Consider the following 24,782-nt stretch of genomic DNA (forward strand, 5'->3'; position numbering starts at 1 on the left):
AAGGACGTTAAACTAGAATAATAATAATAATAATAATAACAAACTTTCTTAAGTTACTTTCCTTAGCCCTAAAAGAGCTCGCTGGAAGACAGCCCTGCTGTCTAACATCTCTTCCTGTTAACTAAACTGCTCTTCAGCAACTGGAGTCCGCTTTAAGCGTAGCTAGAAGCGACTAAACCGCAGCACAATAGCAGTACTATACAGAGAACACTCTCACTTTAAACAAATTGTACCTAGAACGGCCTCTGGCCAAAGTCTTACATAGTCACTGACTGCAGATAGACTCTAATGGAATAATAATAATAATAATAATACAGAGAGTTATTCTACTTGCACGTTACCGTCCTCGTTTGCACCCTGTCACTCTATCTGCGAAAACCAACCAACAAGAAGATCAACACCAGAAGTCTGATATTACTTCCACTTGATCTATACTCTTAACACTTTAAACACCCTCACAATAAGCGACATTGCAATAGACACCCTAACCACTTCCTAGACTAGAGGAACTACCATCAACGCCTACAAGCCTAACCTTTACTATAGCGACCGCAACAAGCTCGAAGCTTGGCTCCTCTAGGTCGACCGTTACTTCCACCTAGCCAAAGACAAGATTAAGGACAACAATAAGGTTGTCTTAGCCACCACGTACCTTCGAGGTGACGCAGAAAAATAGGCCAACCTAATTATCAAACGTTACATAGATGACTCTATCACTAACGCTAACAACACTACCCTAGTCGAAGACTAGGACGCTTTTAAGACTAGGATGCGACAAAACTTCTTACCTTTTAAGGAATCCCTAATCGCTAAACAAAAGATTTAGACCCTACGCTAAACTAGGTCTATAGCTAATTACATAACCTAATTTTAGCAGTACGCTATAAACATTAAATAGGACGACAACGCTCTTATGCGCATGTATCGCCAGGGCCTTAAGCTAATAGTGCGCAGAGAACTTATAAGAAGTGGAGCCAACGTTACTAACCTTAACAAACTTATAGCAGAGGCTATCTAACTTAACAACAAGCTTTACAAGCTTGCATTAGAAGAACAACTATTTAATTAAAGAACGCGCAACAATAACAACATAAATAATTAGCCTTAATAACAACACTACTAACGTTTACAGCCTAACTAGGGACGACAGAGGAGCTATTAGCCTAGGACACCTAGTGCATACGCAACCAACGGATACGAACCTATACACCTTAACAACCTTAACCGCAGAAAGGGACCTAGCAAGCCTTACTACAAGAAGGATAGGGACAACAAGAAAAAGATTAACTACTACGCATGTGGCAAGGAAGGCCACATAGCACGCAATTATATAAGCAAAAACAAGGTTAAGCGACAGCTTAACGTCCTACGCAGGAAGTTAGAGTTAGACGACGACAAATTATAGAACGTTATCACCTAACTAGAGAATAAATATCACCTAGACGACACGGAAGTTATTAGTGGATTAGAAGACCTAACCCTAACCACGTCTAAGGATACATCTAAAGCTAAGCTAGTTAGCGATAAGGAATATAAGACGCCAGATAAGGAGGAACGACCCCTCGCGTCCAAGTACGAAAAGATGGCACGATTTTAGGACAAAAATAGGCCATCTACGCCCTACGTAAAGAGGCAAGACAGCGCGATACTAGAATCACCTAAGACCTAACGTCAAGAAATCCTAGCAGAAGTAACTAAATAGATTAACGCCCTATCCACACTACTAGGACACCCTAATAAACTCTACACTACTAAGGATGACAATAACGAAACGCTGCTCAACTTGTACCAACAACTGTGGCACCTACGATCGGACATCGACTTCTACCAAGTCTAGACAACACAGCGACTACCCACTTATGAGTACATTAACAGCAACATCAACTAGCTAAGAGAAGGCCTTACACCACAATAGGCACAACAAGCTAAGCAAAACCAAGCACGGGACAACTCTACGGAACCCGTATAGTACTAGTACGACGCAAGGAACAAGAATCACGCCAGCCTATCATAGACCGCGTGTACACATGACTACTGCCTAACTCACTACTCGGACAAGAGAGGAGCTAGATAGAGCCCACAGCACGCCAAGGGCATGCCTAAGTGCAAATGGCTATAGTACGAATGCAATAACGACAGCTGCCCTAAACACTTATGGGACAAGCGAGAAAGGATGCACTTTCTAGGACGAGAAGACCCCTAGGACATTATACAAATGCAGACAGCATACGAAGTGTAGTACCTAGATAGCCCCTTAATAGAATGCAGGGAAAACTAGTGGTACACGTGCTTAAGCGCGGATTGCGACAAGCACGCAGTAGCAAAAGACTACTATAGATATCAACAATAAGAGTCTTTTTTAGGCTAACAACAGGGCAACAAGGCCCCTCTAGAGAAATTAACGTACTAGAACCCCTAGGATTAATAAAGCTTAAAACGAAGCTTAATGGAATACGGATGCAGGCACTAGTGGATTCAGGATCACAGGCGAACTATGTTTTAGCGCATGTAGTAGCCTAAGCTAGACTTAAGGTACAATAAAAACAACAGCCTTACCTACTACACGTAGCTAACGGCGAACTAATGCCAAACAAAAGCGAAATCACACACGAGGTTAGACAAGTGACACTTAGCATCTAGGAGCATAAGAAAGAGATTAACCTAGACGTTATTGGACTAGCTACCTACGACATCATTTTAGGACTCCTATAGCTTAGGAAACACAACCTACGGATTAACTAGAAGTCAAAGGTGTTTCAATTTGAGTGCTGCAGAACGGACGCACCCGCAAGCCAACCTACGCATTGGCAGAGTTCGATGGTAGATAAGAGTAACATTGCCATGCAGTGCAATAACGCCAAGAAGAGAGCGTACTTGAAAGGTAGTTCCTAGGATAGGAAGCCACACTCCGCAGATACCGAAACTAGGCCAACAGATCACGAAGCGAGAGGAAGGGAGAATAGCGCAACTCTAGAGTTCCTTAAACAGTATAAGAAATACGAATATCTATTTCAGGAAGTGGTAGACGAAACAGCGTTACTAGAACATAAACCCTAGGACTATGAGATAGTCCTACAGGAAGGAAAGACACCGACTTTTGGGCCTATATACCAACTATTGGAAAGAGAGCTTAAGGTACTAAGAGAGTACATCGACAAGAGTCTAGCTAAGGGATACATACGACTATCAAAGTCACTAGTAGGATATCTAACCATGTTTGTACTAAAGAAAGACAGTATAGAACGACTATGTGTTAATTACAGGCGACTCAACGACATTATAATAAAGAATCGATACCCACTACCTAACATCACCAAGCTTAGGGATCGATTATCTTGTGCGAAGATCTTCACGGCGCTAGATCTCTAAGATAGATACCACCTTATTAGAATAAAGAAAGGTAAAGAATAGAAAATAGTATTTAGAACTTAATATAGACATTACGAGTACATAGTTATGCTATTTAGGCTTACAAACGCCCTAGCAACATTCTAGAAACTTATCAACAATATACTTAGGCTATACCTAGACATATTTGTTATTGCCTACCTAGATAACATCTTTATCTATTTAGAAGATAAGAAGGATCACATTAAACATGTGACGAAAGTACTTAAGGCTCTAGACGAACACAGCCTTAGACTTAAGCTAAAGAAGTGTGAATTCTATAAGACTAAGGTCGACTTCTTAGGCTATATAATAGGAGTCAATAGAGTATAAATGAGCGAAGAGAAGATTCAAGTTATTAAAGACTAGCTAACACTAACCATAGTTACAGAAATCTAATTATTCTTAGGATTTGTAAACTTTAATAGGCAATTTATTTAGAACTTCTTAAAGATCGCGATACTAATAACACGACTTACGTAGAAAGATACGCCATTTATGTGGAGCAACAAAGCAGACAAAGCCTTTAACAAGCTTAAGACAGCATATGTTACACCACTATACCTTAGAATATTTACACCAGGCGTACTAATAAAGATTAAAACCAACGCATCAGATCTAGCCCTAGGAGGCTGTGCCAGCATACTTACTGACGACAAGTGGCACCTAGTAGCATACTACTTAAGGAAGTTCTTAGGACCAGAAGAACAATACAATGTACATGACAAGGAATTACTAGCTATTATAGCATGTCTGCAGCACTAGAGAGTATACGCAGAAAGCTGCTCAGAACTCACGATCTATACGGACTATAAGAACCTAGTACACTTCACAACAACAAAGGTACTTAACTAAAGATAGACTAGATAGGCCAAACTATTAGGACAATACAAGTTCAAAATCGTCTACACACTAGGGAAAGAAAACAGAAGAGCTAACGCTCTTAGCCAACAACACAATATCGCAGGAACTAAAACAATAGTTAATAAACCTATACTTAAGACTAACAAAGATAGATCCCTAGGACCTATATATAAACTTAATATTATTATAAAAATTAGGAACAATATACCTAAAGAAGTACAACAAACCATTATCAAAGAACATCACAACAATCCCGTACACGGACATCTAGGAATCGCTAGGACTATAGAACTAATTCAACGCAACTACTAATTCAAAGGAATAAAAGACAAAGTTACAGCATACATCGCCAAATGCGCAGAATGCTAAAAGAACAAGCATAGCACGCACGCACCATACGGAGAAATGCAAGCCCTAGAACTACCACAAGAACCATAGGCAGACATCTCTATGGACTTCGTTACAGGACTACTAGCATCAAAGGATCCAACGACTAAGGTTACCTATAACGCGATACTTGTTGTAGTGGATCGCTTTACAAAACAAGCAGAGTATATCCCATTTAGGAACGACTACACAGTAGTAGACTTAGCATACATTATCCACAACAGAATCATCTAACACCACGGAATACTAAAGTCAATTATTAGCGATAGAGACAAGCTATTCACATCCAACTTTTGGACGACACTACTTGCAGCAATTAGAACTAAGAGAAAGCTGTTAACAGCTTACCACCCACAAACTAACGGACAAACAGAACGAACAAACTAAACAATGAAGATATATCTTAGGATTTACGCCAATTATTAGCAAGACAATTAGGTACAACTACTACCTATAGCACAGATGGCATATAACAACAAAACATTAGAAGCAACAGGCAAAACACCGTTTTACGCTAACCACGGACGACATCCAAATCTCTTTACTAGAACATATCCAAGTTTGAAAACAGAAGTAGCCATCGCAACAGCCGAACAACTCAAGAAAATCCACGAAGAACTACAAGAATCACTCAAATAGGCTCAACGCCAAAGCATTTCCTACTAGAATAAGAAAAGAAAAATAGCACCTTAGCTAAAGAAGAGAGATAAAGTATACCTACTTACAAAAAACCTTTACATAAAACGACCTAGCAAGGGATTAGATAACGTCAAGGTCAGACTATTTTTAATTTCAAAACAAAATAGACTAGTCACATATACACTCGACCTGCTAGCTGACGCAAAGATATACCTAAGATTCTATATACGTCTATTAGAACTAGCAGACCCCAAAACGCTATTACAAAAAACATTTCATTTTAAACCTAAAGAAGAAGACAAATTCAAAGTTAAAAGAATTGTCTCACACTAAACAAAAAGAAACAAAACTAAATACCTAGTTAAATAGTTAGAATATCCCGATAGCGAGAACACATGGGAACTAGAATCTAACCTATCCAACTGCAAACAAAAACTCCAAAAATACCAACGACGACAGTAGGATTTGAACCAACTATAAAAAAGGAGAGAATAGGACCTCGACCGCTCGCCCTAGAGACTAGAGCAAACGGTCGAGATAACAAAACAACGAATGAAACACAATAAATACTGAAGAAAATCATACTACGCACCTCAACTACCAGAGACGGGCGCATCACCACCTAAACTAGAAATAACTAAGCTCGACTCAAGAGGCTCCTAGTAATCTAGAGGCAAATCCGCGAAGGCACCCTAAGTACTAGGAGACAAGTTAATTAACGGATCAGACTCGTCGAACTCTAACACGCCTTCCCGCTCTAACTCTTCTAGCTCTCGACTTTCCACAGCAATCGCCTCCTTAGCACGCCTCTCTAACAAATCTATTTATAGCCGCAACCTCTGCTCCTAAGCACGATAAGTGCGCAACTCTTCTAGAGCCTTCTTATAAAGCCTTATAGCCGCATCTTGCGCATCGCGACTCTCTTTAATACAACCCTCTAACTTCTCCTTCTTAGCAGCTAGACGCTTAAACTTAGACTTAGTAACACGGACATTACACCGTTGTCTACAACAGAGACATTCGCTACATTTTCTAGAACAAATATGCACCTTGCACACTTAGTTATTCTTTACATAAAACGAACACTTTTACACTATAATTTCCCTAAAGGATTCAATAAAATTAGCAAGATTCTAACGACAAACAGTACTTAACAAAGATAGTTGTTTAGGCATGACGAAAACAAGGCAAGACGCTAACGCTTATAACAAAGGGACCGCTTAGCTATAGCGTGCCACGCGACCCCACATGACCAACAACACCAAGACGCCACCACACACCCTAGGACCTAGGTTCGAGGACGAACCCATAGGGAGGGAGGATGGTGTTACAATCCGTGACCAGTAATAGATGAAACTGCTCACTAAGTAATCAGTTTCGAGGATCCAAAGGATGCACTACGCCGCAATCCTTCGCAGCCGTGCCGCAGTCACGTGACCTACTCAGTGATCAGTATGTCTTGGCACTACTGAGCAACTGAGCACTCTGCATGCAACCTGCAAGTTGCTCAGTGATTAGTACCTCTTAGTAGTACTAAGCAACTGAGCATATTGCATGAAGCTTTAGTATATAACACTAGGCATTAAGCCCTTATAGCTCAATGTGTTCAACTTAAGTTTTAAGTACAAGTACAATACAGAGAGTTATTCTACTTGCACGTTACCGTCCTCGTTTGCACCCTGTCACTCTATCTGCGAAAACCAACCAACAAGAAGATCAACACCAGAAGTCTGATATTACTTCCACTTGATCTATACTCTTAACACCTATAAAGGCGATCTATTACTACCTATCCTCTTTTAAATAAAAGAGGGTATAGAAGCAACTATTACCTTTATTTAAGAAACAAAGGCTAGAACACAAGCCTGGTACAAGGGAAACACAGAAAACGAGGAGTAATACCTATAACAGGTAGCTATACACCTCCCCCACCCTATCCCACCCCCTACCTACCAACTAATAGGCTATGAGCCTCACCTTCATCTAGTTAAAACCTCTCCTAAATATCGTAGCTAGAAACAACCTACTTAGATACTTGTAGGCCTAAAAACCCTACACGTCTTATATAGCCCTTTAGGCTGAAAAAGGACGTTAAACTAGAATAATAATAATAATAATCCAGACCCGCCCCCGATTCTCTCAACAATCTTTTTTTTCTAACAAACTTTCATAATTCAACCTTGTAGCTTGATGAATTGCTTCTTGGAACCTAGTCTTTCAAAGCTCGCCAATAATCTCCACATGCGCTTTGCGGCTGTGTTGGATGGCTGAGTTATCCGCAGTCTAAATGGCCGCCCCTTCGTGTTCGTCGGATGGACCGGGAAGTGCAAGCGCTGGCAATACCGGTCACTGGCAACACTGCAACGAGAGAAGATCTGGGCCAAAAGTAGGATGTTGACCGTATCAGCAAGGTCAATTATACATACGTACAAAGTTATCCCCTAGTTGCCTGCCAGATCCGAGTCCCTTGGATGTTTGCAGATGAGTCGGGCCAGCTCGTATCCCATACGAACACGAGATGTTCCGCGTATTTTCGTATATTCAACGGTTCTAAATAAAGAATCCAAAGAGACTGCTATTCGCCACGATCAATATTTAACAATGTCCTTTTTTGCTCAGAGCATTGACTTGCTAGAAGGTGAGGTACAGTCATGGGGGCATTGCGAACAGACACCAGCCGAGAAACACGACACTAAATTCGCTCCTTGAAAGACGCAGCGTTCTGGTGTTACCATGCTGGGATTTACTGCTCTAGTAATGCGAAGGCAAAATGCAGGTATGGAGTGCTGGACCTTCTCCAGCTTCTCGACAATGCGCTTGGACTGAACGAACGAATGGTTCAACACCCCGCATTCTCCCCCACCATGCATCGCGGAACGAAAGCAGCGACGCACAACTGCCGAACGTCGCTTTCATCATTCCAAGACCGCATGACTTGAGCACTGTAAGTAAATATCGCACTGAGAAACCCTCGACAGCGACATCTTCTTCCCTCCAGAGCAAAATCGCTAACATGGCGCTAGACACTGTCCTCCATCTGCAGCTTTCTCTATGGCTTTCGCTTGTAATCGCCGCACCTGTTCTAACACTGATTCATGACGTATGGCTATGGCTACGAATGCCCCCAGGCCCGACGCCTCTCCCATTCCTCGGCAACAAACTGCAACTCCCCAAGTCGCGGCCATGGCTTCAGTTCCAGGAATGGGCAAAAACATATGGCCCCATCTTCACCATTTGGATCGGCCGTAGACCCACCATTGTCATATCGGACCCCAACATCGCCGTCGACCTGATGGAGAAACGGAGCGCAAAGTATTCGTCTCGGCCCCGCATGGTGGCCATGGGCGAGATACTCTGGGATAACGCAAGTATACTGGTGCAGCCCTATGGCAAGGCATGGAGTGTGCGAAGGAAGCTGCTCCATCAGGCCATGACGCCCAAGGCGCTGCGATTGTACAAGCCAGTGCAAACAGCCGAGGCATCACGTTTGTGCGCTCAATTGCTCGAGGATCCGGCTAACTGGGAAAAGCTGCTTGAGCGCTACACTTCAAGTATTGTCTTCTGCGTCGCGTATGGTCACCGCATTGACTCGCTCAATGCCCAAGTTATCCGCCAGCGCTTCAAGTTTATGCATGTCGCTGCGTCGCTCAATGTGCCCGGCAAATACATGGTCGAGTCCTTTCCCATGTTCAAGTACATTCCTGATGCGCTGGCTCCATGGAAAGCCGATATCAAGGCGCGTGGACGCGAAGAAGCGGCCGCTAATATGGCCTTGGTTGGGACGGTCCGCTCCGATGTTGCGCGGGCCAAAAGCCAAGGCGAGGATATCCCAGACTCGCTGTGCAAGCTTCTCTTGGAGCTGAGAGAGCAAGAACATATACCCCTGTCTGATCGCGATTTCTCGTATATCCCTGCGTCGCTGTTTGGCGCTGGATCCGACACGACCGCCTCGACGCTCTGCACTGGTTTCCTGGCGCTAGTCACACACCCGGAAACCCTCCATGCCGCCCACGCCGAGCTGGATGCTGTCATTGGACCCCATCGCAGCCCGACATTTGAAGACGAAGCCAGTTTGCCGTACATGCGTGCCCTCGTCAAGGAAGTCCTGCGTTGGCGTCCTGTTGCAGTCCTTGGCGGGACACCGCACGCCTCGACCGAAGACGATCGCTACGAAGGCTACTACATACCTTCTGGTACGACCGTGTTGGGAAACTCATGGGCCATCAACCTGAATGAAGAGTACTATCCAGATCCGCACCGCTTCGACCCCACGCGTTTCCTCGATGCCGCGCTGGCTCAACGCGCAAAAGCCCCAACGCTACTAACAGGCAAACCACATCCCGCGAAAGCAGGCCACTCATCATTTGGCTGGGGCCGACGAATCTGCCCGGGCGCGAGCCTCGCAGAAAACAGCCTCTACGTTGCTCTGGCAAAGACGCTCTGGGCCTTTGACATCCAGCCCAAGCACGGGGTGCAGTACGACACATTCGCCTACACCGAAGGCTTCAACATCCGACCGCAGAAGTTTGAATGCGAGATTAAGCTCAGAAGTGAGGCTCACGGGGAGGTGCTGATGAGAGACCTGAAGCAAGCAGAGGGCGTGCTTGACAAGTTTACGCCGTTTCAAGAGTAAAATGAGTGTGAGAAATCATGGCACCGTTGCTGTCGAGAGAGGGGAAATTTGCGGATGAATTAACATGCATGCTATCTCTGTATCATTCGTAACCTTCGTATGTACTACTTGAGCTATATCCTGTATGTATGTGTATGTGTGTATGTAATGCGGACGACGCCAAATGCCGCGGCAGCAAGACGCACTGCGCTCGTTCACTGACTCAAGGAGCGTAAGTATGCGTAATAACAAGCGAAGTATCAAACAAATAGCCCACCGTGACCCGATTGGGTGGAGGCAAATCCCATGTTACATACCAAAACGCCATCGCCATGCTTTTCGTCCGAACCCATGAATAACAAGGGAAAAAAAGAAAAAAAAGAGAGAACTAGGGTGTATCAAGATCAAAAGCCAAAAGCCACGGCAACGGCTACGGCCAACACAACGGCGACTACGTTGCCACTTTCCCTCACACCCGCACCCGTACTCTGCACCAGGGGCTTGGTGCTCAGACTTTTGCGCCCTGTAATGGAGCCAGACACGCCATTTGCCTGATCGACGCTCGCAATGGCCGGGCCGACGTTGAAGAAATCGACAAGCACGAAATTGGAGGCTTTCGCATACACGGCCTCGCACGCTGCCATTGCGGTGCCCAAGCTGCCGAGGCCCGTCTGGGCATTGGTGACATTGGCATACGTCTCATTGGGCGACTGGATGCCGAAAATCTGGTTCTGGTACAAGAAGTGGTTTTGCAGGAACATGCGGCCAGACTGGGCGGCGGCGCTGGGCGTGGCGAGCGATGTGGGGCGGTTAGGGTTGCATGAGTAGTTGGAGGGGCTTGCGTTGTTAAAGTCGTTTTCGAAGATGAAGTTGAATTCGTCCATGAGGTAGGGGGCTTGCGCCGAGGCGCCGCCAGAGAGCGAGGCCACGAATGTCATGAGGCGCGTGTTGTTTCCGATGAGGGCGTCGAGCGTGGGCCAGGTCTTCGGGATGGTGGTGCTCGAGGGAGGAGTGTAGGCGAGTTTATCGAGGCCCGAGGCGCTGAAGATGGAGCCTAGATCTGACGTGGGGGCGTTGTCGGAGTTGACGAGCAGCACTGTCACAACATCGTGCGTGTTTGCATCCATCCACGTTTTGATTTCGCCCAGCCAGCTTTGCAGACTGCCAGCATCAAGAAGATCGCAGCTGCTGTGGCAAAGATGCCATTGCTGGGTGCCAGTGCCGTTGGCTTTGTGCACTTGGGCAGTGAGTAACCGTACGCCGGCGTCGAGTTGCACGGTTGTGTTGTAATATTGGTTTCCCGATGTTGAGAATGATGTTTGCTCGTTTCGGAGAAAAGGCGAGTCGTGTGCGCCGAGGTAGGTGATGTTGTTGTATGGGCGGCTGCAGAGAGCGGGCGAGTTGTTGCAGGCGTTTTGGGCGGATACGCTGGTGGAGAAGAAGGGCAGTAGGAGGGCCGAGGCCTGTAGTATTGTGCTTCTTGAAAACATGGTGATGTGTGTGTGTGTGTGTGACTGCGCTCCAATTCTTTTTCCCGGTGTAGTCTAGCAGGCTGTCGTATTCGTCGTCAAACCGAATTCGTAAGTCGTTAGATGGTCAATGTGTCCAAGTATCAACTAGTCTCCCGCAGAATGTAGTTGACCAAAAGCAAAAAACCTGTAAATCCTTTATAGTACGAACAAAAGACAAAAAAGAGAGCTAGGGTGGTGAACGGCTAGTATTATATCAACGCGCAGTTCGTCTCAGCCCAGCCAACGCCCCAGCCCGGAACGCACGAATATAATTATGGAAGCAGGCTGGGCCGAAAAAGAGAAGGCGGCGGCCCCAGTCCCGTCCAAGCCTCCCTCTGGAGGAATTGTCAGGTGTTAATCCATGCGTAAGTGGAGTTTCCAGCCTGCTGCTACTGCACAGCCCACAGAGGCCGCGCGCATGCGACGCAGTTTCAGGCGGCGTCGTCAGCTGCCCCGGCCGTTCGCCTGCCACACGCTCAAACGCCACCGAAACATGGGTTGCGGCATGTTGGCAGGCCGGGAAGACAGGTTGGCGGCACTGGCAAAGCGGGTCTTTTTCTTGGACTGTTGGATAATAGCAATAGAGGAGAATAATTGCCCCAGTGTGGGGGGGAGAGGGAACACGACGGGCTGGCGGCAAAAGCAAAGGCCCCCGGGCGTTACGTGGCGGGGGGGAAAGATCAGGCGGTGATGTCAAAAACTAGTGCCAGGGCTAGCTGTTCGTAGCAGCGGTACTAGAAGGGCATGACTAAGCAGCGCCTCACCTCAGCTATTGTTGGAGTGGCGCATGCAGTGGCTTGGCGAGGTCGGCACCGTCGATCTTCCGTCCTGTCACCCTGTCGCCCACGATGCTGCATGTGCATGCACACTGGCACGGGCAACGCCGCAACCTTAATCGCCATCGACAGTACTGGCACTGGTACACGTATCTGCTACTACTAGTAGTGCCGTGTATGCGACACTCACAACAGGCTTGGTGCGCGTCTTTGTCCACGTCGACCCTCGCGCGTCTTCTTCTCCTCCTCCAGCCACTCGCATCCAGCAACACAACACACCCCTTGTTCCCGCCAGCCTCTCTCTGCGAGGCGATCGCCCGTATACTTCAGCCCCCCATACCCACAATTCGTGTGCAGAATCCACGCGTCCTTCATATCCACCACACATCCACACCCACACCACGCCAGCCAGCCAGCCAGGCCATAACGTCACCTCCCCAGCCAACCCCAGCCCGTTTGATCTATACATCCTACGTACACCTACTCACACACTCACTCTCCCTCACCATGGTGACGCTGCGCGCGCCCTCGTCGCTCCCCACAACCGGTCCCTCGGCTTCCGAAGTCGCCGCGCCCCAGTTATCATGGCTGTCGGGCCCCTGGAACGTGACGCATTCGACGCTCCCCATGTGGCGGAAATCCCGCAACGTCCGTATTACATATACGCCCGTTGCATCCACCACCCCGGCCCAGCTCGACGACTTGGTCACTTATCAGAGTCTGACTTCCGACAAGCTCAAGACGGTCCATGGTCTCGACAAGCCCTTTGACGTGTCCAATGCCGAGCTCCCGCCAGCCACCTCAGAGGATCCATCAGCGCAGCTCGCCAGTCTGGGATACAACTGGCGCGGCAAAGGCTGGCTCGTCATTGCCACGAGCAAGTGGGAGATTCTTGGATATGGCGACGAAGCGGCGTCTGGCAACAGCTGGATCGTCACCTACTTTGCAAAGACGCTCTTTACTCCCGCAGGCATAGACTTTTACTCGCGCAACGGTAGCCTGGCCCCCGACACCATTGCCGACATCAAGGCTGCACTCGCTGCACTAGGCGGTGACGTGGCCAAGCTGGCAGACCAAATATTCGACGTCAAAATGGATCAGGACAGGAAAGATTGAGCGGAAAGAGAAAGACATCATCATGCAATATCTTGGCAGATTCAACTAGATACCCCCCGCATGGAGCCTCTGTTGGGGTTTCATGCCACTGGTTTATCCGCCCTCTGCATTGCTACACGCGTTGCCAGTAAAGCCGAAACGTCAATATTCAGCCAGGGCATCCATCCCTCACCTTACAACCATCATGCTGCCATTGGCAAAGACACCTTAAACCAAACACTCCCTTGCCACCATTCCCGCCCTAATCCAGAAGATTAGTAAAGGCCGTTCCCTTAGCACATGATGCCGCCGTCTTCGCATACGAATTTCCCTTTTGCTCGGAACCCGCTGCCATCTGCGGCTCCAAATCGAGGTCAACGAGCAAGCCAGTGTTCTTGGACACGACTGCACTCGTCTGCGGGGAAATCGAGATAAGCCGGTCGCCCATGGGCGAATGCCCGGCTTTTGGAGTAGATGCTCGAACACGTTCCAGGTACTGTGCCTCTTGTCCCCTCATCTCCGCCAGCACTCTCGCATCGTCTTCTTGGACTCCACCACCCTTCGTGTAAATATTCCACTGCTCCATGCTGCTACCCGATGGCTGAGCTGTCCTTGTGCGTGAGCCTAGCTTGGCTGTTGCACCGTTAGATTGGCCAGAGCTGTGAAACATGTTTTGGCGGCTCATATCATGCACATTGGCGTGCGATCTGCCGAGCGAGCTAGCTCCACTCTGTGCTGGTTTCAACGTCGACTTGACGCCACCGCTACGGCGCTCGCACATTTGGCATTTACACGGGTCACAGCATTCCGCTGCAAAAGATTAGCAGACACTCGCCCTGTAGCAGATAAAGTGGCACGTACCGACACAAGGATGCCCACATGTCTCTACACGCCTGCTGCACTTTTGAGTACAGTTGATCCTACCGTGCTCGAACCTGCCTCAATGTTAGCCTTGAACATGTCCCATATTGCGACAAGGCTACTCACGGGTGGCACATGTATGGACATCGATGCCCGCAAGGCAATACTCCGTCGCACTTGCTATCGCAACCACCCATAATGATCTCAAAGTCGCTAGGGACCTCGCACCACATCTTGCGCCCATGGTTGCTGCATTGGAGCGGGAAGTGGTAGCCCACCCTTCGCTCCTGGCCAGTGGTCACCTTTTCCTTTTTGTTCTTAACCATGATTTCCACCACGCTGGCCCATACCCTGCTCTCACACGCCAAAAGCTCCGCGTTGCCGAATATATAGAAGCCACGTTTTGCTCGCGATAGCGCCACACATGCGCGGTTCTCCGAACTCAGAAAGCCAATCGAGTGTTTCTTGTTCGAGCGCACCAGCGACAGCAGCACAATGTCATTTTCTTCGCCCTGGTAGCTGTCAACAGTCACAACCTGGATGTCGCTGCGGTAAACCCGCAAGTTTGTGTGCGCGTTCAAAAGTCGCAACATCTCCTTTCTTTGCCCGTTGTAGAAGGTCAAAATGGTGATTTTGGTCGCATCAACGCCGTTTAGGACCAAGTAGTCGAAGAATTGCACAACCATCTCGGCTTCCATTTTGTTGACGGCAGACATGTTGTGATCGCGAGACTCTTCCCATTCGTGGCAAAAGAAGAAGCTGTTGTTCCCGCCCATGCCTTCAACTGGCGGCCGGTTCTTGGGATTTATTACGCTCTTGTGGTCCTTCAGTGTGTTTTGGTAGATTGGATATAGGAGACGCCGTATCTCTGGTATCATACGGCGTTGACGTGTCAACGTGTCGAACGCAACGCCATTTCTGACGAGCCGCTCAAAAAGCGACAAGTTCAGGAAGTAGGGCTCGTCTTCAAAAGCCTTTACCTGAGTGTGAGGACGCAGTTGCTGGTGATCACCGACGAGGACAAGATGCTCAAGACTGGGAAAGCAGGCTGCTGTTACGGGTGCTTCAAGTGTCTCGGCTGCCTCTTCTACAATGCACATGCGCGGACGCAGAGCGCATAGAAGAGGGCGGTACTTTGCCAGGCCTGTAGTTGTGCATCCAATGATGCGTGCCTTGCGCAGAACACGGACATCTTCTTCCCACATGCCAATCTTGCGCTGCAAAACCACCTCTTGGTAAACCTTGGCAACCTTGCGCATTTCGGTCGTGATTATTTTCTTCACTTGCCGCTTGAAATAGTTGTAGATGGCACCGCGATGAACTACGGGGATAGTGTATAGATCCTCGGTTCTGCGCAACATTTCTTCAATCTTGGCACTGCTCAAAGGAGCTCCGGTGCCCTTGTGGTTGTCGCTGAGCAGCGTGACAGCTCCTTGAAGAGCCTCAATATCATCGTCATCCTGGGCTACGGCTTCTGCTTCTAGCTCCTTCAGTTGCTCAATTTCGAAATCCTCTTCTTCATAGCCCCAGTCAAACTGCTCCGCGTCAATTGGTCGATCGCATGGTGCAAGGCACTTTCCAAGCCAGAATTCTATTCTGATTCCCGGGCTATCCGATGGCGAGATTCCAATAGTGTTTTCTGATGCCATCTCGAGCGATTCTGCCTGCTCTTTTGAGATCAATCCAAACTTCAATAGAAGTTTGTGATCTAGTGGACCTTTGTTTGCTTCGATAGGGGCAAGCAGTTTCTGAAACTCAACTGTCAACGCCCGCATCTTGTTGTTGGCTTGAGCTTTGAGACTCCCAGGCTGCTTTGGCTGTGGTGCTGCTGATCGAACTTCAAACAGCGTCCGCTTCTTGATGTCTTTGTCCTTGCTCCTTCCTCCTAGACGTATGTAGTTTGGTTCAAATCCCGACGTGTGTCGCAGAAGCTGGTCAAGCGCGTGGTTTGTCTGCGCAGTGACGATGATGGGGGGGTCGTCCTTGCGCAGATTGTCACGAGCAATTTGCAGAGCAACCACAGACACAAACGTCTTTCCCGTTCCAGGAGGTCCTTGCACAATAGCCAGCTCACTTGTGAGAATACGCTGGAGCGCTTTGCTCTGCGAACTGTCAAGTGAATGCGACGATGTGTTTGGCCAGTCGTCGAGCACATTGACGTTTTCGTAGTTGGCACATTCTTCCATACTGACAAGAGAGCTGAGGTTGAGGTAGGGGTTTTGCTTGATGTAAGCTGGCGGTTCGACTTCCTTCTGAACATGTACTAGGTACTTGGACAAGGGAAACGGCTCTCTCATCAGATGCTGCAGGGCCAGCAGTGTGTGTCTGCTGGCTTCGAAGAAACTGCCTCGACACTCGACCATGATCCATTTACGCATAGGGTCGATTTCTTGGTCTTCGGCACGGGCAAAGAACAGGTCAATCTCGGGTGGATTTTGCTCCAGTGCAGAAATAGGGCGTGCTGCGATGACGGCGAGCACACACTGAGTCTTGAATCCATCGTCCGTAGGAGATAGAGCCACGAGTGATCCGGTGATAAGTCGCTTTGATTGCGCCCATCTAGCGTCTGTGAGCAATGGGTACGCTTGCACTGTACAGCATCTTACCTAATATGCTTCTTGACCCTGCCAAGTGAGAATGCAACTCGCGTAGCGAGGCCTCGGGGAGAGAACACAATCGATTTGATGTGAACCGGTTCGTAGACACCAATGCTTTGGTCCTCGTACTCTGCCTCGTCTCGGTAAGGATCTTTGCGGACTTTATGCAGAACATTCCGGAGTGGACCTAATGTGTCCTCGCGTATAAGCTCGTAGGTTGTCCCCAGGTAGTCTTCGCTATTATCATATGCGCCCTCTGCTTTGTTTGGGCGGAGGTCGTTGTTGACATCAACGAGCTGTTGGCCAGACTTCTCAGGTAACAGTTCCGAGGGGCTTGGAATCTCGGGTTGCTGAAGCCATGCCCCACCAGCGACTCGCTTGCGAGAGAGCTGATAATACTCGCTGATGCTGTTTTGGTGGAGTGAACCAGAGGCGGGGGTGCTGTTGGCTGGCAAACTGTCTGTGGGAGGAAGAAGGGCACGAAGTCGCTCGGTGAGATGCGAGTTCATGTCGGTCTCTATCGCCCAATTAGCAAGTCTTTTCCTGTGAAGTATGCCGGGACAAGAGAATAGAGGGCAGTGTTAGGTTGCATTGTAAGGGAAGGCACTTGCCATTTTCGGATGTTTCCTGCAAGTTTGCATAGGCATTGTGAACGTCTATCTGGGCGCCTCTGTTGCGTCTCCGACCGGTACGCGCCATGTTTGGCTAGCTGTCCTGGCTACGCAGACGGCATAGGGCATGAGTTATGTGACAGGCGGGGGCAAAGCTGTTGAGGGTGTCGATGTTTGTGTTGCTAGGTGGCGCGTGCAGGCTGCAGAAAGTTACGGAAAGTCGCAGAGGTGAAGCAGATTGCGGCAGCTTGCACTCACCCAGTCTGCAAGTTGGGAAGGCGCAGTGGCCCTGCAGCAAACGGATCACGTGACATTGGACGAAGCGGGTGCACGAGATGGGCGACTCTGAGATGTATTGCGTCTGGCATCTTAGGACGGTAGAAGCATGGTAGAGTTGAAGAGTAAGCAAAGCAGACGGGTCCAGAAGTAAGACTGTCGAAAAAGTATGGGGGTGGTGGGTGAGGACGAGGTGTGGTGGGAAGCATGAGCAGTTTGTGCATATTTTCACTGCGAGGGAACATCGATGCCGACCTGTTCCCTGCACGTTAGTAGAACACGCTATGGGCACATATAGTACATTGCTGCATGTTAGGCCATTGTATGCTTAGACATAGGGCACTCAGACAAGTAGCAGAAGCAAGCAGAAGCAAGCACGAAGGATAGATGCAGTCATGCCAACGTAGTGTGCGAGAAGACGTCGATAACCGTCGACGCAGGTTCGTGCACCTGCATTGCAATGCAAATGTTTCATGTGCAGGGCGGCGTGGGAGAGGTTTCTTGCGTGGTGGTAGCGCGGCAAAAGCATGGGGTTTTTGGTGGTGAGATGCATGTAAAAGATTCCCCATGCAGCGCTAGGGCGGGGTTTGCGCGGTTCGCTTAGCCATGGCGCATGGCTACGTCATGCGAGCGCCCTGATTGTGGACGGAACTGCACGCGCAAACAACGGTGCGTTGAGGCCGTGGGTGTGGGAGCTGCGAGTGCCTGCATCGCGTTTCCTGGCATGAGATGCTGCCATGGCGCAGCGGCGGTTACGACGGCTCCGGTGTGGACACGTCTGTGGCTAAGCGTGGGCGTGTTGCGGGCAGCGGGCAGCGGGCAGCGGCTGCGGGAGGCTCCAGAAAGTTCCTGTCGGTGCCATGCGAACCCAAACCCTGGGTGGCTCTGCTGGCACATGGCGTAGGGCAGACATCGGGTACTGCTAGCACTGGCACTGGCACTAGACAGATGCGGCTTCTTTGGGTGCGGGCACATGGCGCAGCCGTCGTCTCCACGGCCACAGGGCTGCCAGATCAGAGTCCGAGGCAATATGTAATCTGTCCAACAACGTCATGCTGCATGCAACGCAGGGCTAGGCACCGCGTCCCTCGGCGCATTCCCTGCCGCCATGGGTATTATACGTGTAGCGAGTATACAGCAGTGGCAGCATAGAGAGAGGTGGTTCGATATCTGATATGGCCTTCATCCCGGCCCCGACACCAAGCATGCTCTGGGCGCACGACCACGACCACGACCGCGACGAGCGACAGGCGGGTCGAAGCGGATGTGCCGTCGCTCGCTCGCGGTTGGGCACAAACATGTTGCGGAGATTGACAGCCAGGCCAGCGTCGAGGCCTGGGTCCTTGTCGATCGGGCCGCCTCTGTTGGGCCCGGATGGCGGTCGAATGGCGTTCCTGGGGGGGAGGACGACGACGAGGGGAGGGGGGTGTCGTTCTCTACCAGGCAGCGCGCCCAGACGTGCCTGAATGCCCATCCCGACCCGGCGCCCAGGGCATGGGTGTTTTTTCTCGACGTGTGCGTGTGAGAGAGAAATTGTGAGTGTGCGTGCCGAGCTTATCGGCGTGCCATGGCGACAGACGACGACTCGGGCGTGATGCATGACAGCTGACAGGCGCGTCTCAGACAACGGGCGAGGGGGCGGGTGAGGGTGTCGACACCGGCGCAGGCGCTGCGAGGGCGGTGCTCAGGGCAGTTCCGGTGACAGGGCGTCGACTGCTGCGAACTGGGCGACTGGTGCGGCCATTGGGCAGGCGGGCAGGAGCCATCCTGGTGATCAGAGTGGTGTGGTTTAGCGCAGCGCGACGGTTACGTCATGGCCGACCTCAGCGGGCGCCCGACCTTGGTCTTGTTACCAACCCCCACCACCTGCATGCCCACTACACAGGCACTGCAACTGGGCCAGCCGCCGTCGATAACGTCAGGCCACGGCGCTGCCTATTCTTCATTACCTGCCTTACCCCCTTCTTCTCTTCCCACCCGCCTGTGCCCCCTTCTTCCAGCCCGTCCGCAGTCAGTCAGTCAGGCAGTCATTCATCATCCATCCTCCTCCTCAGCCTGGTGAGAGCGAGCGCCACATAACCCCACCACCGCCGCCTTCACCACCATCACCTCTCCCTCCCTCTCCCCCCTCCTGATCTGCTCCCCCCGCGCAGCCGCCCGCCTGCTGCTGCCCGCGCCATGTCGCGCCGCTACCCCACCGCAGAGCTCTATGAAGAGCGTGAGCGCGATTTCTATCGCAACGGTAACCGCAGCGACCGCAACTATGAGGAGCTCGACCTCGAGCTGCGCCGTAGCGGCACTGCCCCCCCTGACCCCCGCCGCAGCATGCCCGACTTTCTTCGCGAGGACTACAACCGCCCAACCGCCGGCCCGCTGGTGATGCGAAGCCGTGACGACGACGTCTTCTCGCGCTCTGCAGCCCGCAGCAGTCGCGGGTTTGACGATGACGTGCGTTCCACCCGCAGCCGCCCTCCGCCGCCCTCTTCGGTGCGAGAGGTGGAGCGCGACGACATCACAATCCGGCGCCGTGAGCAGTCGCGAGGTCCGCCCGAGCGCGATGACATCGTCTTCCGCCGTGGTGATGGGCCCCCGGTCCGATCCGTCAGCCGACCTGCCCCGCGTCAGGTGGATGACGATGACGTGCGTTTTCGAGGCCGCACTGGCGGCGACATCGACTTCCATGCTGCCCGCAGCGAAGTGAGCCGCCACGGCCGCGACGTCTCTGCTGAACGAGGCTCTATCCGCTTCCAGGAGCACGACGGCAACTTTGAGTTCCGTGCAAACCGCCGGGAATTTAGCCGTGACGGCAGAGACACGAGCAGAGAGCGAAGTTCGTTGACGATTCGCGGCCGCGAGAGGAGCCTGCCACCCCCCGTGCGCACGCGTGGTGAGCTGGTTGCCAGGGAGCGCGAGGAGTTTGTCATCCGCCGCCCGCGCGCCGAGTCCCCACCACAGAACAACCGGGAAATCGTTAGAGACGAAATCATCATCAGACGCAAAGAGGAGCGCGCTCCTACGCCCTCGCCTTCGCCCTCTCCGCCTCCCCCACCGCCGCCGCCAGCTCCAGAGCCAGAAATCCGGCCTCCTATCATCCAGGAGATCATCACTCACCACAGGCACATCGACCATGGTGAGTTAGCGCACCAAGGCAATCGATGGATGCTTCGTACTGACAGTGTTGCAGGTGTCGTCAGGGCGCGCACTCCTACCCCGCCTCCTCCACCCGCCCCGCCATCGCCTCCACCGGTGAACGAAACCCTCGAGATTGAGATCAACCGCAGAGAGTATGTATGCAGTCCAGATGCGACAGGCGCGTGCTAACACGGTTGCAGGAGCCACAGCCATGGACGTGGAAGGACCAACTACGAGGAGCTCAACATCGACATCGACCTCAAGGAGGTACGTCATGACAAGCGTCATTAGTGGCGGAGATAACGAACATGACGCTAACGGTGACCACTAGGGAGTTGTCAAGCAACGCAAGAAGGACATGTGGACCGAAATCACCAAGGACTTGGTCATCCGAGAAGCCATCGACTCGATGGGGTACGCATGCGAAGAGACGGACGACTTCTTCTACGTGATGGAGTACCTTCGATATGTAAGTTGGGAGCCCCGCGCGGGTCACGTGCACGACGCTAACTCGATGCAGGAGGACGTATTGCACCTGGTTGAGCTTTCGGATGAGATCCGTCGCAAGCGCAAAAGCCGAATCCGGGAGATTGAGATTGAGCGGAAGTCGATCCACAGCTCTCGGCCCAGCTACGACGAGCGGTACTACGAGCATGATGTACACTTTGACAGCCGTCGCAGCCGATACCACTAGGGTCGGCGCTTGGGGCGGTGATTTGCACATGATTCTTTTTCAGGCCGGATGTGCGGGTTGAAGACCTGGGAGCCCATCGGACAGTGTTGGGCCAGTGCTGGGTCGGCGGCAGGCAGTGGGCTTGTCTCGGCGAGCGGACTGCTCAAGTCGGCCAGGGCGGTGCTGCAATGTCTCTGGATGACCGGCACAGGATGCACAAGTGCGGGCACGCCTGGCGGAAGCGGTCTCATTGTGACGCGGCATGACTTACAAGATTTTTTACAGTCTGCATGCAAAAGACAGGCTGCATGGACTTACGACTATGACGATTATGACCAGCATACCCGGAGCAGGAGTGGACGAGAGGTTCGTGTTTTCTTTGTGACGATGCAGTTTCCCATTGTTGGCGTGGTGGACAAATAGGGCCTATGGACATTGATTGACGAATCGGATGCGGCGGTACATAATTCTATTTCTGCTTTGGATGGAATGGACGACTTGTCGGCGTTACCGTGCTGTGCTGTGCTGTGCTGTGCGTGAGGCTATCAATAGACCAGTGTGCTCGGAGCGACTACTTCGTATTGTATGTATGCGGGGGCCGTCTTTGTGCCGGCCTTGTGTACATGTAGTTGCTTTTGGCCCACGGGCAGGGCAGTGCATACACGATCAGACCACGAGTTCGCCGAGGTATTACTGCGGCCTTGTTTTTTTTCCTGCTTCCACCTCCCCTTCTGTCACCACGCGCCTCGTGCCATATCGACTCATGACGCGTCGCCACATGGGCGCCGCCACCGCAGCCACACAGCATCGCAGCAAAAGCGCGCAAGACAAGACAACAAGGCGACTAAAAATACGGCTCCACTGTCTCTCTCGCGCGCGCAGCCACACATGGCCGGCCTCCGCCTTGCCCCACTGCGTATGTATCCAAGTACAGAGTGAGGGTGGCTCTTTGAATGACTTGGGTACAAGCAGGCGCTTGGCTCTGCGTCCATACAGCAGCACCGCATGCGCACCGCAGCCACACCTGAAACCCCTGGCCAAGTCAAGGGTTAAGCGCCCGCCTTGCCCAACCCCACCACCCATCCACATGTCCCCGTCCATTCATCTACCCTCAACCACTCGACCCAGCCTGCAAACGCCCTCGTTTGACGGCCTGCAGGCATGCCAAACCACACTGGGCTCCCACCGTCATGCACCCCGACGGGACATGGCGCGCCCGGATTGGATGCGAGCAATCACGACTCGCGGCCAGAGGCGCGTTTCAGATGCGGATAGGTTGTAGTCGCAACCATCCATCTGCGTGGCCGTGTGCGGTGCCATGTAATACGGAAAAAGAAAGAAAAAAAAACGGGCGGCTTAATATCTGCCTTGCCTCCGCCCGAGTGTGTGCCTGTGTATAGAGAGAGGCGTTGCGCCACTTCTGCCCTCGTCCTCTTTCGCCTGTACTTACGTGCTTCTGTACCAAAGAGGTATCATTCTCCCAGTGTTTTTGTTTCTTGCCAGAGCGCCCTCGTCGTTTTTTCCTTGCTTTTCTTTGCGTTGCCCCGGGATATAGTATCGAGCCTGGATTGCTTTTGCTGGTTGGGCCTTTGTCCCTCTCTGCCTCCTGTGGAAAGACTTGCTGTTTGGGGAGAGGGCTTGGTTTTGCTTTCTTCCACTGATATCTTTGCCCGGCTCCCTGATCCTGCGAGTTTTCATTGCTTTGCTGCCGACTGTTTGGTGCCATGATGGGTTTGAAACAGGCAGTGTGCATGCTGCTTGCTGTGCTTGCGTGTAAGTTTCCTGCTGGCTTTGGTTGCTGTTGATAATCTCAAGGAGAAATGCTTTTACTAACGGTTTCATGCAGTGCTGATATCCATCACGACGGCAGAGAACACTGCTTCAAACATCACTGCTGCGTCTACGTTTTACCTCGCCCGAACACAAACCCAATTCTCCGTCAACATTGCCAACGACTCTCAAGATGTCTTCATCTACTTTGCCAGCCCGGCATATTCGTGGGTTGGCGTTGGGTTTGGCCATAAGATGGCGGGTAGTCTAATGTTTATCATGTACAACAACAAGGATGGTAGCAGTACGTCTTCTCTGTCCCCTTCTTAGAGCCATACTAACATGCACTAGATGTCACCATCTCCCCGCGTATTGGCTCCGCCGCTTCAGAGCCCACCTTCAACTCCTCAATCGACTTGACTGTCCTTCCCGGCACCTGGGTCAACGACTCGATGCTCATGCTCAACGCACGCTGCTCCAACTGCCGCAGCTTTATCGACACAAAATCCTCGACTCAACCCATGATTTACGCCTTCGGTGATGGCCAGAACGTCATGTCTAATTCCCCCTCTGCGCCCCTCCAGCGACACGTCCGCTACGGCTTCTTCACCATGAACATGCTCACTGCCACGGGCCCTGGCGGCGTGCCCGCAAGCAGCAGTGCAATGAATGGCGTTGCAATCGAGGGCAGCATGGTACGTGACCACGACCGCGCGAACCTCGCACACGCTGTGTTCGGTTGTCTGGCGGTGCTCATCTTCTGGCCGATGAACGTGCTCGCAGTGACTCTGTTCAAAAACATCAAGATACACGTCGTCTTCAGCGTGCTCATTATGGTCCTTCTCATCGTGAGCTTTGCGCTCGGCGGAGTAATCAGCGGACAGTACAACCGCGTAAGTCTCTCTTCCTCGTAACCACCCACACATACTAACATTCAGTAGTCCAAAGCCTTTAATTCTCCCCACCAAATCACCGCCTTCCTCACAATCCTCCCCCTCCTCCTAACCTCGATCCTCCCGGCCCTCACCCACCTCACCACCAAAGTCCGCGCACTCCACACGCCCCTCACCTCCATCAGCTTCGTGCTCCTCGTGCTCACCGGCGGCCTGGGCCTTCGACTCTCCATGCAACCCACCTCTCTCGTCCTCGTCTACACAGGCATCTCCATTGGCGTCTTCATCGTCCTCCTGATCCTGCACACGTGCCTACGCAAGCGCGGCTCCGCATACGCCCGCGCGCAGAACCGACGGCCCCGTTCAGACACGCCCGATAGCCCGACCACCGAGGAAATGCTCATCATGGCCAAGATGCACGACTCGCAGAATACTGCTGGCCTGAACCCGCCTCCGCCGTATTATCCACAGCAGGGATACCACAGTACTGGTAGTGCCGAGTTTGGCGCAGACGGACAGCACGTCCACCCCGCGCAGCACAGTAGGAGTTCGAGTCGCACAAGGCAGTTTGGCGGTGGTGCCATGCCTGGGCCTCAGTATCTACTCAACATGCATCCTGGGGTGCCGGTGCAGGTGGGTCGTCTCTGAAAGAGAGAGTAGAGTGTATGTGTTTAGTGTCCATGACGACGATGACTCTG

The 24,782-nt window shown here is 51.2% G+C and overlaps 6 protein-coding genes across 6 annotated transcripts; 4 read left to right on the top strand and 2 right to left on the bottom strand.

The window, feature by feature from the left end:
* Positions 1 to 8,290: 8,290 nt before the first annotated feature.
* On the top strand, positions 8,291 to 9,910 carry SETTUDRAFT_20072 (uncharacterized protein; the record flags this gene model as incomplete). The annotated part of the gene is made up of 1 exon (XM_008028664.1): positions 8,291 to 9,910. One exon carries the CDS (start codon positions 8,291 to 8,293, stop codon positions 9,908 to 9,910), a length of 1,620 nt encoding a protein of 539 aa, XP_008026855.1.
* Positions 9,911 to 10,293: 383 nt separating this feature from the next.
* Positions 10,294 to 11,379, bottom strand: SETTUDRAFT_90125 (uncharacterized protein; the record flags this gene model as incomplete). The annotated part of the gene is made up of 1 exon (XM_008028964.1): positions 10,294 to 11,379. The coding sequence occupies one exon, from the start codon at positions 11,377 to 11,379 to the stop codon at positions 10,294 to 10,296; it is 1,086 nt and encodes a 361-aa protein (XP_008027155.1).
* Positions 11,380 to 12,683: 1,304 nt separating this feature from the next.
* Positions 12,684 to 13,292, top strand: SETTUDRAFT_90993 (uncharacterized protein; the record flags this gene model as incomplete). The annotated part of the gene is made up of 1 exon (XM_008028965.1): positions 12,684 to 13,292. One exon carries the CDS (start codon positions 12,684 to 12,686, stop codon positions 13,290 to 13,292), a length of 609 nt encoding a protein of 202 aa, XP_008027156.1.
* Positions 13,293 to 13,533: 241 nt separating this feature from the next.
* On the bottom strand, positions 13,534 to 17,238 carry SETTUDRAFT_20075 (uncharacterized protein; the record flags this gene model as incomplete). The annotated part of the gene is made up of 4 exons (XM_008028665.1): positions 13,534 to 14,081; positions 14,133 to 14,206; positions 14,259 to 16,691; positions 16,739 to 17,238. 4 exons carry the CDS (start codon positions 17,236 to 17,238, stop codon positions 13,534 to 13,536), a joined length of 3,555 nt encoding a protein of 1,184 aa, XP_008026856.1.
* A 2,412-nt stretch (positions 17,239 to 19,650) lies between these two features.
* SETTUDRAFT_163457 (uncharacterized protein) lies at positions 19,651 to 21,927 on the top strand. The gene is made up of 5 exons (XM_008028966.1): positions 19,651 to 20,746; positions 20,801 to 20,900; positions 20,949 to 21,015; positions 21,080 to 21,217; positions 21,269 to 21,927. Exons 1-5 carry the CDS (start codon positions 19,795 to 19,797, stop codon positions 21,440 to 21,442), a joined length of 1,431 nt encoding a protein of 476 aa, XP_008027157.1. The 5' UTR covers positions 19,651 to 19,794; the 3' UTR covers positions 21,443 to 21,927.
* A 1,221-nt stretch (positions 21,928 to 23,148) lies between these two features.
* SETTUDRAFT_20077 (uncharacterized protein) lies at positions 23,149 to 24,732 on the top strand (the record flags this gene model as incomplete). Its single annotated transcript, XM_008028666.1, has 4 exons — positions 23,149 to 23,194; positions 23,268 to 23,495; positions 23,543 to 24,084; positions 24,133 to 24,732. 4 exons carry the CDS (start codon positions 23,149 to 23,151, stop codon positions 24,730 to 24,732), a joined length of 1,416 nt encoding a protein of 471 aa, XP_008026857.1.
* Between the last annotated feature and the right edge of the window lie 50 nt (positions 24,733 to 24,782).

This window comes from Exserohilum turcica (assembly GCF_000359705.1).
Source record: "Exserohilum turcica Et28A unplaced genomic scaffold SETTUscaffold_3, whole genome shotgun sequence".
Classification (NCBI taxonomy): Eukaryota; Fungi; Ascomycota; class Dothideomycetes; order Pleosporales; family Pleosporaceae; genus Exserohilum; species Exserohilum turcicum.

Bases quoted from the DNA above. Each gene is read 5' to 3' on its own strand.
- SETTUDRAFT_163457 (XM_008028966.1), top strand. From the start codon at position 19,795: ATGTCGCGCCGCTACCCCACCGCAGAGCTCTATGAAGAGCGTGAGCGC. The intron at 21,016-21,079 runs GTACGTCATGAC...GGTGACCACTAG, and splicing joins TCGACATCGACCTCAAGGAG to GGAGTTGTCAAGCAACGCAA. The intron at 21,218-21,268 runs GTAAGTTGGGAG...AACTCGATGCAG, and splicing joins TGATGGAGTACCTTCGATAT to GAGGACGTATTGCACCTGGT.